This window comes from Rhinoderma darwinii, chromosome 11, assembly GCF_050947455.1.
Source record: "Rhinoderma darwinii isolate aRhiDar2 chromosome 11, aRhiDar2.hap1, whole genome shotgun sequence".
Lineage (NCBI taxonomy): Eukaryota > Metazoa > Chordata > Amphibia > Anura > Rhinodermatidae > Rhinoderma > Rhinoderma darwinii.
This window is the reverse complement of record NC_134697.1, coordinates 93,723,889-93,733,418: the sequence shown is the minus strand read 5'-3', so window position 1 is coordinate 93,733,418 and position 9,530 is coordinate 93,723,889. Positions and strand designations below refer to the sequence as shown.

General features: G+C 51.2%; 5 protein-coding genes across 5 annotated transcripts; 4 read left to right on the top strand and 1 right to left on the bottom strand.

Annotated features, from left to right (window-relative positions):
- Window positions 1–818: 818 nt before the first annotated feature.
- LOC142663458 (histone H1.5-like) lies at window positions 819–1,555 on the top strand. Its single transcript, XM_075842125.1, has one exon. The coding sequence runs from the start codon at window positions 819–821 to the stop codon at window positions 1,533–1,535; it is 717 nt and encodes a 238-aa protein (XP_075698240.1). The 3' UTR covers window positions 1,536–1,555.
- An 884-nt stretch (window positions 1,556–2,439) lies between these two features.
- Window positions 2,440–2,850, top strand: LOC142663070 (histone H3). The gene has a single exon (XM_075841369.1). It carries the CDS (start codon window positions 2,440–2,442, stop codon window positions 2,848–2,850), a length of 411 nt encoding a protein of 136 aa, XP_075697484.1.
- A 2,903-nt stretch (window positions 2,851–5,753) lies between these two features.
- LOC142663069 (histone H2A type 1-like) lies at window positions 5,754–6,146 on the bottom strand. The gene has a single exon (XM_075841368.1). The coding sequence runs from the start codon at window positions 6,144–6,146 to the stop codon at window positions 5,754–5,756; it is 393 nt and encodes a 130-aa protein (XP_075697483.1).
- A 319-nt stretch (window positions 6,147–6,465) lies between these two features.
- Window positions 6,466–6,846, top strand: LOC142663068 (histone H2B 1.1). Its single transcript, XM_075841367.1, has one exon. It carries the CDS (start codon window positions 6,466–6,468, stop codon window positions 6,844–6,846), a length of 381 nt encoding a protein of 126 aa, XP_075697482.1.
- Window positions 6,847–8,789: 1,943 nt separating this feature from the next.
- Window positions 8,790–9,182, top strand: LOC142663067 (histone H2A type 1). The gene has a single exon (XM_075841366.1). The coding sequence runs from the start codon at window positions 8,790–8,792 to the stop codon at window positions 9,180–9,182; it is 393 nt and encodes a 130-aa protein (XP_075697481.1).
- Window positions 9,183–9,530: the final 348 nt, after the last annotated feature.

Here is a 9,530-nt window from a genome sequence, read left to right as displayed (position 1 = left end):
TGTACTGCTGGAGGAGCAGGTTTTGGGGTCTGGCCTGTGTCAGGTTAGTTTAGTAAAGGAGGAGCAGACTTGTGTCTTTCTGTGCTGTGAAGTTGTAATACAGGTGGAGCAGACGCTGGTGTCTTGCCTCTGACGACTTATTATAACATAGGTAGAGCAAACTCTGGTGTTTCCTCTGTGCTGGGTTATTGTAACACAGGTGGAGCAGTTTCTGGTGTCTCCTCTGTGCCAAGTTACAGTAAGACAGGCGGAAGACACTCCGACATCGCGTCTGTGCCGGGTTACCCTTCTGGGCTCTCTGCAGCTCCAGGTCGCCCCCGCATCGGACAATCAGCTTCCCACACGTTAGACATTGTGGTAAAGAACCCTGTGATAGTGACAAGTGCCGGGAATAGAGGGAACGAGCTCCCGCAAACACATTTATCTTGTCCGATCACAGCGACGTGCAGATCGTCAGAACTATGGCAGAGATCCCGGGGCCTCCTCCCGGCTCCTTCCCAGCATCTCTGCCAGTGAAGGCTAGAAATGAGTAGGAGAAATGTCAGGGAGGGGGAAGTCACGTAGAGAGCCCGCTCGCCCGGCCGCTTCTAGTCGGAAAGGGCTCTTATCCCGGGCAGGGAAGCACAAGGGGAGAGCGGAGCTTCACTCCTGTCAGATGAGGAAAGGAAGGACATGTGATCAGTGTCAGCCAATAGACGCTCAGGACAATCGCAGCCAATCACCGAGCAGCCGCTGTACATATAAGAGGCGCCCCCATCTTTGTTCTCAGTGTTATTCCCTCGCAGAATAATTGTTTTAGTGGATTCCCGTGTTATACGATGCCAGAGACCGCACCAACCGCCGCTGTCCCTCCCACCGAGCCGGCCGCCAAATCCAAGAAGCAGCCGAAAAAACCTGCAGCAGGGGGAGCCAAGAAAAACAAAAAACCCTCCGGTCCCAGCGTGTCCGAGCTCATCGTGAAAGCCGTGTCCGCCTCCAAAGAGCGCAGTGGGGTTTCTCTGGCCGCCCTGAAGAAGGCTCTGGCTGCTGGAGGATATGATGTAGACAAGAACAACAGCCGCCTGAAGATGGCGCTCAAGACTCTGGTGACCAAGGAAACCCTGCTCCAGGTGAAAGGCAGCGGCGCCTCCGGCTCCTTCAAGCTCAACAAGAAGCAGCTGGAGACTAAGGACAAAGCGGTCAAGAAGGACAAGGCGGTCAAGAAGAAGAAGCCGGCGGCTGCTGCCAAATCCCCGAAGAAGACTCCGGCCAAGAGCCTGACAAAGGCCAAGAAGGTGGCGAAGAGCCCCAAGAAGCCAAAACCTGCCCCTAAGAAAATAACAAAGAGCCCAGCAAAGAAGGCGGCCAAGCCCAAAGCTGCCAAGAGTCCGGCTAAGAAAGCTGCCAAGAGTCCGGCTAAGAAAGCTGCCAAGAGTCCGGCTAAGAAAGCTGCCAAGAGTCCGGCTAAGAAAGCTGCCAAGAGTCCGGCTAAAAAAGCTGCCAAGAGTCCGGCTAAGATAGCGTCTAAATCCAGGAAGACCGTGGCGAAGAAATAACCGAGAGCCGCCCGTTTCTTGTCCCACAAAGGCTCTTTTCAGAGCCACCACCTTCTCCCCGGCAGAGCTGTATGATCACTGGCCGCTGTTTCCTCCGGTACAGACAGCAGCGCGATCCTGAGATAAAGGAGGCGCTATCATCGCGTGTGCACGGAGGAGCTTCATGTCCCTGTTACTCTATGACAAGTGTCATTTCTGGTCATTGCGCTGGACGCCATAGCTGCTGTATCCGGACGTCCACTGTGTCCGTCCCGTCACTATGGTGTAACATCCAGGCAGAGTTTATCAGGTCACAGTCCACCAGGTGTAATGTGGAAATAAGGACCGGGGCAGCAATAGACTTGTAGCTTACAGCTCAGGATCCACGTGAAGGAGGCCGATGGATTACACTCTCTCCGGTGTAAATAGAGCACAATGTCCCATGCTCCTCATTACACGTGGTGGATGGTGACCCTTATACGCTGCCTCTGGATGTGGGGCACAGTGTCCTGTGTAAGGATGGGGTGTGGGATTGTCCCTTTGTGTGATCTATAAAACCACTGCAGCGGCGGATGATGGGGAAGTAGTCTCTTATATAACGCTGTGTACGTGATCTGCGGACATGGAAATACAGTGAGCTGTTACTGATAACTAATTCGCAGAAAGCTGGAGAAATGATCTCATTAACGCCCCCTGCTGTAAAAGCTGCGTGTGAACCTCATGTAAACCGGTGTCCGCCTCTTCGGAACGGTGATTGGTCGCGAATATCACATTTGCTTTGTCGGGCGCATATTTTTTATGAACAAGCCAATAGAATGTAGGGGTGTGCCTTTCATGGACCAATGAGGACACGCTCAAGTGTATAAATACTCTGCTCTGTCCTCTCCTCGTATCAGTTTACAAGTGTGCACGTTGATATAGAGCTATGGCCAGAACAAAGCAGACTGCGCGTAAATCCACCGGCGGGAAAGCGCCCCGCAAGCAGCTGGCTACTAAAGCTGCACGGAAGAGCGCTCCAGCTACCGGCGGAGTGAAGAAGCCTCATCGTTACCGCCCGGGCACAGTCGCTCTCCGTGAAATCCGCCGCTACCAGAAGTCCACCGAGCTTCTTATCCGTAAGCTGCCCTTCCAGCGCCTGGTGCGAGAGATCGCTCAGGACTTCAAGACCGATCTGCGCTTCCAGAGCTCAGCAGTCATGGCTCTGCAGGAGGCCAGCGAGGCTTATCTGGTCGGACTGTTTGAGGATACCAACCTGTGCGCCATCCACGCCAAGAGGGTCACCATCATGCCCAAAGACATTCAACTGGCCCGCAGGATCCGTGGGGAGAGGGCTTAGGGCTGAACCCGGCACCGACTACAACACAAAGGCTCTTTTCAGAGCCACCAAATCCTCCCTCAAACGAGCTGAATCCTTTTCATCCGTTATTCTACCGGGGCGCTGGCTTCTCTGTGCTCTGCTATTAATATGTGGAGGTGCCATGTTAACCCTTTTCAGTGCTTAGTTAGCTCCATTTACACTATAGCCAGTCCCCGTCTCTAGCACTCACGTTATCCGGCCCTTTCAGCAGTCCTGTCATGTGTTATGCCGGTTGTCTGCGCTGTATTCATCACCTCCCTCTCCGGCTGTATCGCAGTGATAACACGCCCCACTCCTCACTGATGACCGCACATCGCTCTTCCTATAATAACCTCCGCTGCTGCTGCGAGGAATGACGCCGTTATGTGCGGCTAATGATCCACCGCTGACCAGTGTGGGCGGAGACCTTGTTCCCTACTCCTTGTAAAGGCAAACCAGGCGCAGCGTGTAGGGTGGGGGAGCAGGTATCCTCCGCCCGGTGTGAACACAAGCGCAGGGGAATTCTACTCTTATTCTGTGAGGTCATGATCATCGGGTGTAGTTCTGGTCACCGTTGTAAATCAGAGATCTAAACGCATTAACACTGCCCGAGTCCTCTCCTCCCTATTCATTCTATAAAGCCGTTGTGCTGGTGGCCTGAGGGGTGATCTGCGGGCACACAAATCCTGAACCTGACGGCAGATAACGAGCAGCCGCCATACTAATCCAAGACGTCACGCTTGTTCCTTGTTTCCCTTAACATTACTCTTTAGATTTGGGGCAGATAGAGATTACACAGCAGTCGCGCTATAAGCGGGAAAAGAGCGGCCACATCCTCTATAAATCAGCTATGATGTCTGCTGGTGACCGCTCGTGTATCATCTGAGCAGCGACCTTCTACTTCTATATACACGGTGGTAGGGGCTTCAGTATCACGTCCGTCTTCCAGTGAGGAGCCGGATATGTGGACTGCAGTGTGTCCCCTAATAGCGTCCTAGAAGTTAATGTGAAGGGAAAGAGTACCTTAGTGCTATACTTGCTGGCGAGTGATCCTCCGGCAGGAAAACACATCCTCGTAGCGGCGCTGCCGGACGCCGTTTGTGCCGATGCCTGCACGTACAGGAGTGGCAGAAACTCACCGCTGAATATCCGCTCAGTTGCTCATAGCGCTGTATAAGCCCACGAGCAGCGGATCAAACAGCTGACTTGCGGTGTTGCTTCTTCGGCGTCCAGCTTGCTGCTGGGCAACGTGCTTTCCGCAATCCTTGGAGAGAGGGCCAGTGTTTTCTTAGCTGCTGTCACTGCTACTAATGTTACCAGATTCTTACAACAAACAATAAATCTGTTACTGGGACCAACTTTGACACAAGTATCGGCTCGGCCCGTATCTCATTCTGCCGGACGGCTGGGATTAATAAGGCTGCTGGCAATAAATCTGTTAACCTCTAGTACTAATAATGACTCTGTCTGCTGTCCCTATATAGGACTCACTTTATTACAGTAACGCGTGCAGTTTCTTGCAGAGCAACATTTAGTGAGACGCATTCAATGAATGAAAAAGGAGAAACTGATGCAGCTGATACGGCACTTTACAAGAGCAAAACCAAATGTTGGAGGGGCCGTGTTTTCCAAGCTGCTCTCATTGCTACAAATGTTACGAGATTTTCAAAACAAACTACCAATTTGTAGCACCAAGTTCCACATAAGTATGGACTTGCATTGTCTTGTATGTCACTTTGCCAGACTGCTGGTATAATCGAGCTGCTGGCAATACAATGACAGGAAACAGAATGCACCTATTTCTACTTCGTACTAACACTGTGCGTTGTCTATACTTAGGACTCCCCTCATCCCACTAACGCATGAAGTTGCTGCAGAGTAACATTTACTGAGACGCATTCAGAGAATGAAAAGGACAAATTGATGCAGCTCTATTCAGAAGTAACATCTAATATCAGCGCTCCAATAGTGCGGTACTTGAAGGAGACGAACATTACAGCGAAGTTTGTCCCCTTTATGCCCCCACTTTTGATATTTGATTTATGTACCTTTCCCTTTTATTCCCCTTCATCTACGATAAGTCACAATGCTGAATGGGATTTGTTCATTAAATGGGGTGTTCTCTACACAGGGACCGTTCACCCCATCCCTGTTAGGTAGAATATACCTCTAAGCTCGTTTTATTGATCTATAATTTTTCTTAATTCGAGAGATCCTTTGATCCGTGCGCTTCTTGCCCTTCTCTTCCCCTCCCTTTTTCATTTGTTCACATTTAGTTGGTGGTGTACACCAGGGCAGAATTAGAAGCAATATGAGTCCTTGAGAGGAATGGTTTGAACCCTAATAGCGTCTCCTGTGTATATAAAGCATTGCCGCAGACCCCTCGTAGGACTTTTGTAGTTTAGGAACTGCTCTTATCCGTACATGACGCGGGGATGGAATCTTCGTCTAAACACCTGGGATGATGGTGGTTATACTCCAGGAGGACCGAACTGTGACAAAGCTCTTGAGACTGGAAGATAGAATTTAAGATATTATGTAGTCGGGGACGGGTTGTAGATTGTGAACATGAATCACTGGAGTAGTTGTACTATTAATGTGTCCTGTACAGTATAGTTAGTGCACCAATGAGGACAGCGCCACCATCTACACGAGGCAGTAGTGAATGTATAGGTCATGAGTAACGCAGAAGTTCTACACCCACCCACCCACCCTACGGCTTCCTCTTCAATGTGAAACCCTGCGGTATATGAATTCATATGGGTAGATCGCTGTACAAGCAGAGCCACTTATCTGGCGCAGAACGTTTACATATCGGAGATCAGCGGTGAGAGCTCTGTTCTAAGGATCACGTGGGCGGCTCTTAAAAGAGCCTTTGTGGTTAAATGTGGGATAAGCGGCGCTCACTTGCTCTTAGCGCTTTTGCTGCTCTCGGTCTTCTTGGGCAGCAGAACGGCCTGGATGTTGGGCAGGACGCCTCCCTGAGCGATGGTCACACCACCCAGCAGCTTGTTGAGCTCCTCGTCATTGCGCACGGCCAGCTGCAGGTGACGGGGGATGATTCGGGTCTTCTTGTTGTCCCGGGCGGCATTTCCGGCCAGTTCCAGGATCTCAGCGGTCAAATATTCAAGCACAGCGGCCATGTAAACCGGAGCGCCGGCGCCCACCCTCTGAGCGTAGTTGCCCTTGCGGAGAAGTCTGTGCACACGACCGACAGGGAACTGAAGTCCAGCCCGGGATGAGCGGGTCTTGGCTTTAGCCCGCACTTTGCCTCCCTGTTTACCACGTCCAGACATCGCTAAAGGAGAGAAATGTCCTATTCGTATCTTAACAATCACCCCCTTTCTGCTGCCTTTTATAAGCTACTGCACCGCTCACCAGCTCCTGGGATTGGAGAGATTTAAAGCCACCAACAGAGAACAGACTCGTGGAAACCACCAATTAGCTGCATTGGGAGTGGCTTATGACGATTCCATAGGTCACATGACTTGCTCTTCCAGTAGAACAGTGGTCAGGCAGCGTTGCTCATTTGCATAGCCCGTGTATAAATACAGCAGCGGTGGGAGGGTAAAGCATTCCATTATCTCAGTTGCGAGCAGATCGCAGTGTGTTAGCATGCCTGAGCCCGCCAAGTCTGCCCCAGCGCCCAAGAAGGGCTCCAAGAAAGCTGTGACCAAGACACAGAAGAAGGACGGCAAGAAGCGGAGAAAGAGCAGGAAGGAGAGCTACGCCATTTACGTGTACAAGGTGCTCAAGCAGGTCCACCCTGACACCGGCATCTCGTCCAAGGCTATGGGCATCATGAACTCCTTCGTCAATGACATCTTCGAGCGCATCGCAGGGGAAGCCTCCCGCCTGGCTCACTACAACAAGCGCTCCACCATCACCTCCCGGGAGATCCAGACTGCCGTGCGCCTGCTGCTGCCTGGAGAGCTGGCCAAGCACGCCGTGTCCGAGGGCACCAAGGCTGTCACCAAGTACACCAGCGCCAAGTAATGTGCCCCGTCCCTGCAGTAAGAACACAAAGGCTCTTCTAAGAGCCGCCCACCTTGTCTACAACAGAGCTGTGCCTGCTATTGTCTGGCCTCCCGCTAGTCTCCCTGTTCTATGTGCGGCCGCTCTCGTGTCGGTGCAGATGCTGCTTCATACATTATGTGGCTGCCGGACAGGGAGGGACATTGTCGCGTGTGAGGAAGCCGGGACACGGATCCTGCGGGCAGATGACCCGTCCCAATATCACACTGTCCAGAAACAACGGAACATTTCTACACTAGGAGACGGAAGGAAGCATGGGACATCTGTAAATAACAATGATGAGGGTAGTAGTCAGATTTATAACAGATGCCAGGGAAACTGCTTGTCGACGATAGAGAACAAGCAATCACACTGGCGAGGACTGGATAAAGGGTGGTTATTGTAATACAGGCGGAGCAGACTCTGGTGTATCCTCTGTGCCGTGTATTGTAATACAAGTGGAGCAGACTGGTGTCTCCTCTGTACCGGGTATTGCAATACAAGTGGAGCAGACTCTGGTGTCTCCTCTGTACCGGGTATTGCAATACAAGTGGAGCAGACTCTGGTGTCTCCTCTGTGTCGGGTATTGCAATATAAGTGGAGCAGACTCTGGTGTCTCCTCTGTACCGGGTATTGTAATACAGGCGGAGCAGACTCTGGTGTCTCCTCTGTGCCTGGTATTGCAATACAGACTTTGCTGTTACAATAATCTTGCACAAAACAACAAAGTTTGCTCCACCCGTATTACAATACCCGTTTTTTTTTTTTGGTGCAAGGTTATTGTAGCCGCAAACTCTAGTGTGTTGAGTCGTTATTGTAATACAGGTCGAAAAGCCTCTATTTCTTGTCTGTGAGGGCTTCTTTTAATACAGGTGGAGCAGACTCTGGTGTTTGTGCCTGGTTATTGGAGGAGCAGTCTCTGGTGACTTCTACACGCTGTAATGGAACAGGGACATAATGCCGGTAATATGAGGGAGCAGGGACATAATGCCTGTAATATGAGGGAACAGGGACAAAATGGCGGTAAGATGAGGGAACAAGGACATAATGCCGGGAATATGAAGGAACAGGGACATAATGCCTGTAATATGAAGGAACAAGGACATGATGCCTGTAATATGAGGGAACAGGGATATAATGCCTGTAAGATTAGGGAACAGGGACATATTACCGGCATTATGTCCCTGTTCCCTCCTACATAGGACATAATGCCTGTAATATGAGGGAGCAGGGACATAATGACGGTAATATGAGGGAACAGGGACATAAAGCCGGTAATATGAAGGAACAGGGACATAATGTCTGGAAGATGAGGGAACAGGGACATGTTACCGGCATTGTGTCCCTGTACCCTCCTACAAAGGACATAATGCCAGTTATATGAGGGAACAGGGACATAATGCCGGTAATTCGGGAACGATACGGATGTAATAAAGACGTGTTACATGTTTGTACGTAACCACCTTTATACTGGAGATTGGTACGTTTGAATTGTGCGTTTCATGGTATCGTTGGATGTAGAAGAATCAGCCCGTGCAGCCCGCAGATAACAAGACCCTAATGCAGCAGCAGCAGCTCTGCGCTACTCTGTTGTAGACTTGGTGGGGGCTCTTAGAAGAGCCTTTGGGTCCTTCCTGCAGGGACGGGGCACATTACTTGGCGCCTAATGAGCAGAATCCACAGCTGCTGCTTTATTCCTGCTCCATTCGAGTTCAGGCGGGAGATGTTCCTATTGGTAGAGACAGAGGAGGGGGCGTGGTGTTATCTGCGAGTCTATAGAAATATTCTACTTCCTCATTGGCTACAGCGTCTGGCGTTGAATATCAGTTTTAGATGCGGCCAATCAGAGAAGAAGCTCTCTGCTCCATCCGGGTATAAGAAGTGACGGTGGGAGCGCAGCCGTTAGATCTGATCAGATAATAGACATGTCTGGAAGAGGAAAGCAAGGAGGCAAAGTGCGGGCTAAAGCCAAGACCCGCTCATCCCGGGCAGGACTTCAGTTCCCTGTCGGTCGTGTGCACAGACTTCTCCGCAAGGGTAACTACGCTGAGAGGGTCGGCGCCGGCGCTCCGGTCTACCTGGCCGCTGTGCTGGAATATCTGACCGCTGAGATCCTGGAACTGGCCGGAAATGCCGCCCGGGACAACAAGAAGACCCGAATCATCCCCCGTCACCTGCAGCTGGCCGTGCGCAATGACGAGGAGCTCAACAAGCTGCTGGGTGGTGTGACCATCGCTCAGGGAGGCGTCCTGCCCAACATCCAGGCCGTTCTGCTGCCCAAGAAGACCGAGAGCAGCAAAAGCGCCAAGAGCAAGTGAGCGCCGCTTATCCCACATGAGACCACAAAGGCTCTTTTAAGAGCCGCCCACATGGTCCTTAGAACAGAGCTCTCACCGCTGATCTCCGATATGTAAACGTTCTGCGCCAAATAAGTGGCTCTGCTTGTACAGAAATCTACCCATATCAATTCATATACCGCGTGGTTTCACATTGAAGAGGAAGCCGTAGGGTGGGTGGGTGTAGAACCGCGTTACTCATGACCTATACATTCACTACTGCCTCGTGCAGATGATGGCGCTGTCCTCATTGGTGCACTAACTATACTGTACAGAACACATTAATAGTACAACTACTCCAGTGATTCGTGTTCATGATCTACAACCCGT